General features: G+C 35.8%; 1 protein-coding gene across 3 annotated transcripts in view; it reads left to right on the plus strand.

The window, feature by feature from the left end:
* Positions 1-1,831, plus strand: part of METAP1 (methionyl aminopeptidase 1) — a 53,229-nt gene extending 51,398 nt beyond the window's left edge. For all 3 annotated transcript variants that reach the window (XM_006910753.2, XM_025046015.1, XM_006910754.3), the window contains one exon: positions 138-1,831. In XM_006910753.2, the coding sequence (XP_006910815.1) occupies positions 138-301 (164 nt within the window). In that variant the 3' untranslated portion in view covers positions 302-1,831. The remainder of the gene's footprint in view (positions 1-137) is intronic.
* Positions 1,832-7,005: the final 5,174 nt, after the last annotated feature.

The following is a 7,005-nucleotide window of genomic DNA, read 5'->3' on the forward strand; positions in this document are numbered from 1 at the left end:
ATTGAGGTGTAAGTAGGAATCTTAATAGTGAATTTTCTTATTGGTTTTCTGTAGGAGTATATGCAAACGTACTTACCTAGCACTTACTTAGAAAATTGGGTGATAGATTTAAGAAAAATTGTTTTTGTGTATTTAAGGCGGATGGCAGGATGAAACCTGGCCAGATGGCTGGACTGCAGTGACGAGAGATGGGAAGCGGTCTGCTCAGTTCGAGCACACCCTGCTGGTCACGGACGCTGGCTGTGAAATCCTAACTCGACGGCTCGAGAGTGCGCGGCCTCATTTCATGTCCCAATTTTAATTTCTTCCGAGATGGCACATCTCACTAATGCCTTCTGGCTGTACTTGTGCATTTTATTGAGAGTACAGAATGGAAGATGAAATTTTTTATTACTTGTTTTGTTTTTGACTGTAGATAAGGAAAGACTACAGCATTTGACGTGTGTCCTCACGAACTTGTCTTGGGTCTGAAAAAGCCGAGAAGAATAAAGGAAATATTTCTCAACTCCTTTGAGTGCTCCCCTGTCCCCCGCAAGAATCTCTGTGCCCCTGTTTTCTCATTCGCCTTTGAGCACTTTTTACTTAAACCTGCTTCTAGTTGATTTTATCACTGCCACAACTGGGCCATCGAGAGCCAGCTGCTTTCCAAATGAATGTTGAAGATGGGAATCCTTGAAACTTTAGCAACATAAGTTGCTTCAGCTTTTTTTATTATATATGTATGGAAATATATATGTATACATTTTAAATTCCATATATATAATTACTGAACACTATGTGACCTGGAGTTTGTGTTGATTCTGCTCTGACAGGGTTATATGCTGTCGTAAATGGACCCATAGTTTGCAGTGACTGAATTCCCAGTTGGGAATTGGCCTCCCTCTTCCCCCATGCTAATTATTTACTCGTGTAATTGTGTGTAAGGAAGCACTCAGGTCAGTGAGACTTTCTCTTCAGTGTGGACTCTGTATCAGCGAATGGATGTGGAAAAAATTCACTTTGAAAAAAGGTTATTAGGTTTTTAAAAATCTAGTTTATGACAAAAATAGCCATGCTCCAAGTGGTAGCTGGCTGTTTCAGAGCATGAGAATTTTGTATTACATTGCTGTTTCATACCTATTTGGTCGAAATGGGAGGGAAAACGTTCCCTTTCTCCTCTCTTTTATTTCCAGGGCATACCTTGGAGATATTCAGAGAGGGGTGGAGGTTGCACTATAGAAGTTGATGGGGAAAGCCAGTTCTGAAATCTCTCCAGCAGTGAGCAGAGTAAGTCAAGTGGGCTGTTAGATCCTAACATTTAGCAAACCTGGTCGTGATAAGAAAGGAACCTCTCTGAAGACCGAACTGTTCCCTCGTGGCAGGGATGCAGCTCTCCTTGGTGTGCTGAAAGCACGTTTCACCTTTACATCGCTGGGAACCTCATCAGAAATGAACTTAGGTGCCCAATCTCTGTTCCTTTCAGTAGTTCAATTCAAATGAGAGTGGATCCAATGAAGACAGATCAAAGTCATTGTCATTAGGCTGTACTTGATTACTGAGTATCTGGTAAGTTTCTTGTAAGATAATTTGATACCACTGACATATTATACTTGTACGAGAACATCTTTCCCAGAGTGCCTCAGACCTTTATTGCTTTAAAAGAATTATGATAATGTTTTCATTACTTGTATTATTTTAATGATTTAGTAAAGTGACCGAATCTGGTATACACTTTCGGGGGTATGTGTGTGAAATTTTTTATCAAACTGTAATATTTGTGAATGGAATGCCTTGCAATATCAATGTTAATATAATGTATAAAGGGAGATTAAAAAGTTTGATTATCCCACCATGTAGTCGTTAACGCTGCATTTGTTTGGGATTTCAGGGGGAAGTGGTGGGAGCGGGGTGGCTGATTTCATAATCAAAAATAAACTCACAACCATTTGAATAAAAACTTTTTTCAAGTTTAATGGCTATATAAAAATTCTTGTACTGTGTTTAGTTCAGTAGAGTCTATCAGCAGCACTTGATATGCAACCATAGTTTTGAGAGCTTTAAGACAGAATGCTGAATATTTAGAGAGGCATTTTATATACTGGTAGTGGAATTAACAGTATGGGCTGATTCAATGTCTATCAGAAAATAAGCTTAAGGGAAAAAAACCTAGGTGGGGTAGTTTTTTTCTTAAAAGATTTTAAAAACCCATCACATTGGTGATGATGTTTTTCTTGGTTTGGGAGATTTTAAAACAATATGGGCTGTAGTCTAATTGTATATATCTAATTATAAATGTGTATTAGATTTAGGTGAGAAAACATCCAGTTTCATCATTTTGCCTATTTTTCAAAATAAGTCAATGTATTAACGTTTTCGTTTTTCGTATTGTTTTAAAAGAATCTTTTCCCCACCCCCTCCCTGCCCCCTTCTCCGCCACTACTCCTCTCTATGAAATTATATTTAGAAGATGGGAAACATGTTAACCTTTTTTCTTCATTTTATGTCATTTGCTTACAAAATAGATTAAGGTACGTTAGAAGTCATTTACCATCACCTTTATACCACTTGCCATCCATACGTATTAAGTTAATAAGAAGTGGAAGTTTAGAAATTTGTTTGCCATCTTGGCTTGATTCCTCAATTTGTTCTGCAACCACTTCTGGTTTTTCATTGGGTTTGGTTAAAATTAAGAGCAGGATGCACCACTTTGCTAAAGCCCCCACACGCACCCTCATGCTATCTGTAAGTTTTTTTTTTAAATTTTTTTAATTACAATTTTTTATTTAGAAAATTTTCAAGTTTACAGAAAATTGTCAAGTATACAGAAAGTATAGTACAATGAAATAATCATATAGCCTTTTCCTGTATTCAACAATTGTTATTTTTCTGTATCTCTCTGTATAAGCACTTTTCTTTTGAAATAAGTGGCATCATACTTAACCCCTTTACTACAGCATGTCTCTCTTAAAACATAAGGACATTTCCTACGTGATCATAATACAATTATCACATCCAAGGAATTTCAGAATTGTCTAATGTATAGTATGTATGCAAACTTGAGTCTCAGTTTCTCCCAAAATGTTCTTTAAAGCTTTTCTTCTTTTTTTAAATCCAAGACCCAAACTCATGGCATTTGGTCGTCCTCTATCTGTAGTCTTCTTTAGAATAATTTTCCTACCTTTTTTAAAAAAGGTAGGAAAAATCAACACTTAGAAAAGCAGGCCAGTTAGCTTGTAGAAGTTTGTATTTCTTTAATTGTTTTTCACCAGTATGAGTAGGTTCAGGATAAACATTTTGGCTGAAGACTCCATAAATGGCATATGTTATGTCTCATTCATTATGTCATATCAGGAGGAACATAAAGTTATTGTCACATTATTGCCAATGTAAGTTTGATCACTCGGTCTCTGTCTGATGTTCCCATTTTAAGAATATCTTTTTCTTAAGCGATATGGGAGGAGATAATGTGGAGATCATTTGCATATCCTGTTCACTCAAAGGTTTTAACATTCATCAATAATCCTTTTCAGAATTCATTTTATTTGGTGGCTGCAAATTGGGACTTTCTAAATCTAACATTCCATCTACATTATTTAGCTGGCACTCTTTTACAAAGAATCAACTTTTTTTCTTATCTCTGCCCACTTGTTTTCAGTATGGCTCATCGATTCTTTTTAAACATTCTATTTAAATTACTGTAATTTTTTCAAATTTGGTCAGCAAGAGCACCTTTAAGGGTATTCATGGATCATTTTTACCTGTACCTATCAGTCTTTGAGCACTTTCTTGCTTTTTGCTATAGCAAGATAGTCTAGATTTATCATACAGTTTGCCTGCCCCAGACTGGGAATTGTCTATTTCTCCAAGGAAGGAGCCTTGTTTCTTTTCTTGGGGGATGGTATTTGGAAATCAAGATCTAGGTGCTACTGGAGTGCCATTGTTTCTAGGCCCTTTTAGGGAACAGAGCCAGGAAATGCATTTTCTATATATCACGAGTTCCTTCTGATACTTTCATTTCAAATTTAATATTCATTTTCCCTCCCCTCCCCTGTCCCATATTTGTATATTCCTTCTTTCCTGGGGAGAACTTGGGGTTTGAACAAGACCAGTATTTACTTATTTGATTCTATAAGACATTTAAAATTATTTCAGAATTACATCAAAATCATGACCAACAGTAAACTTATTAAGTGCAAATTTTGTGATTCTTTTTATTTTTGGAACACGTCTCACTAAGGGGGTGCAGAGTATTGGTTTAAAAATTATTTGAAGTAATTAATTTTGATCTTACTGTATTTTAAATTTCATAACCATACGCTACTTTTAAACAATGCAGTGAATCTTGGGAGCAAAACGTAGGAGTGGGGAGGATATTTTAGTGGTCTGGAAGTTAGAAATACTGGAACTATTTGAGGTGGTGTGATAAGATTCTATTTATACTTGATGGTGTTTGACTTCTGCCAAGCTCTCTAGTTATAGGAGGAGCAAATTAACCACTTGTGGATGTGTGGCTTATTTTGCAGTATTAGTAGAAAAAAATGTGGACATTCATGTTTTAGGAACAAATTGTTTCACAATGTAAACTGCATTATGCTAACATTCTGAATGTGTTTCATATTAAAAATGAACGTCTAAAAGTGAGCTTAGCAGTACAAGCTCCATGCAAAATAATGGTTTGCATTTGGTTTATTTTGTAAAAGAGCAGGAATAAGATGGCATTGGCTACCTGTAACCTGTTGCTTTTCGTTTTGGGGACTGGGTAAGGAACAACAGAACTGTCTGTATATGATAGTTATGTGCTATATTTAAAAAATGTGTCAGTGCTGGTGTATTTTACTAAAATGTGTCAAGAAGTGAACATGTGAACACTCAAGGAGGACTTCCTGGAAGGATTTTTACTCATCACTATTATGCTTGTTATAGTTCAAAGTATTCTGATATTTTTTCCTATGAACATCCAGCTTTTTTACTACTGTAAAGCTTTTAGAGTTATTGCTCCCATCTCCTGAGTTGTTAGTCTTTACTATTACTCCAGCCTCCTCATCTCACTCCCTCCAAACACATACCAATACTGAACTTTCCAAAACATTTAGGCAGATTTGCACTACAGTATCATGAGACGAGCACAAGGTCAACATTCAGGACAGCAGGGCTCTTATTTCTCTTAATTTTTTCACTGGTTGCATGGCGAGGGGCCAAGTCACCATACTTCTCTGTGGAGATCTCCTATTTGGTGATACCACAGTTTAGCAACTGTAGTGTGACTATAAAGCAAATTTGCCTAATTTTAGTAGTTGGGTCAGAGGTCAACAGAGAATTCAGGTTAGAATTTTAAAAACTTTATCAGTAAATATGAGCCCTAGGTAATTCTGAGGGAAAAAATAGCCAAGGATAAGAACTTTTAGTGTTAAAATGTAGACTTGAGAAAGAGATCCACAGATATTCTTAAATTTCTACTGTCTTAACATATCTTGATATTTTTGGTATTTCAGTCCATGTCTAAACCAGAGGGAGTTCTGTGGTGGATGAGCACTGCTTTCCTGAAGGGAGCATGTGCATATTTACCTCATCTCAGGGAATTGTTGTGGCGTCCTACTTGATAAAAACGCATCTGCTTAAGAGCCCGTCCCATCTGCTTTGCTCCCATAAGGAAAAATTCCACTAAAGGAAATTGGCATAATGGAGGGCTTCATATGTCCCTGTTCATTTCATAATTGTTTCTCTAAAGATATGATTTCCTTGGTATAGTTTTATACATTTATTATCTAACTTTAAAAACACTTTTTCAAATGCATTTGTGGTATTCTTTTTCTCAGGTATTTGCTGACACAGAATCTGATTTTTCATGCATAGTGTCTGTAGACCTAAAGAACTGTCAGCTGCTTTCAGACTTTGATCATCAGCCTACTTGGCAGATGGGTAGCCAAGCAGAAAATGTTCTGAAGCATTCTGTGCATGTAAGATATGTTCCCCCTTCCCCAAATCAACAAAACATTTTGAGAATTACCAGCTGCATTCAAATGGGATAAATGGAAGTAGCATTATATATTTTTGGAGCCGTTTTTGTTTGGTGTAAGTTTTACACACATGAACTGACTCCCTGTGACAGAGTTTTGAACATAATGCAATTTTTCCCTACCTCCAATCCCCCTAAACCCCATGGTTCTACACATTCTACTTTACATGTTGTTAGTTCCCTGTGCATGTAATAAAGAACTTGTTCCAACTCAGACAAACCCGTAAATGGACTAGCTTTCTCTAGTGAACATTAGTAGATGGGTTAAGTAGAATTAAGCAGAAGGAAGAATAGCTCAACATGCTGAAAATGGAAATAGACAAGATTTGAAAAATGTTAGGTATGTGAAAATTTTTCAATAAAAATAAAGCTAAGATTCTTAACATTGTAAATCCTTAAAAAAAATTTACTAGCTTTCATGAAATGTACAATGCAAGTTTATAGCCATATGTTAAAATTATATACCTTTTATCCAAGATAGCAGTTTAAAGATATTTTCAAAAAATTCCCAATACTTCGAAGATGGTAGAAACCTAATTTTGGACAACCAGGATAGATGTGCTGACATGAACACAGTGAATGGTTTTTAGTCCTGTGTTGTATCTGTGCTTTCCTCCAAAAACTATTTGGTAAAATAACATCCAAGAGGATGTAGTAAAAGGATCTTAACAAAGAAGACTTTATACCTACAGTGCCATGATCCAAGGACTCTTATAGTAAGGATCTTGTAAAATTGATTCTTTATACTGGTTCTTTGAAACAGACGATTATGCTTCCCACCAGGAAATGCTCATACCTTTTAAAATGAATTAGCTGGCTCAAGAGTATGTATATAACTGTGACAGAAATGAAAAGTAAACTAATTGGGCAGCTACAAGAATTGGAGTTCCATTATTTGAATTCCTTAAAACTGCTTTACTTTTTCATATTGGTGAACATAAAAATGTTTGCCATTCTCATTCATGTATAACTTATGAGAAGAAAAAAGGGAAGAAACTTTTAAAATAATT

This window comes from Pteropus alecto, unplaced genomic scaffold (assembly GCF_000325575.1).
Source record: "Pteropus alecto unplaced genomic scaffold, ASM32557v1 scaffold63, whole genome shotgun sequence".
NCBI lineage: Eukaryota > Metazoa > Chordata > Mammalia > Chiroptera > Pteropodidae > Pteropus > Pteropus alecto.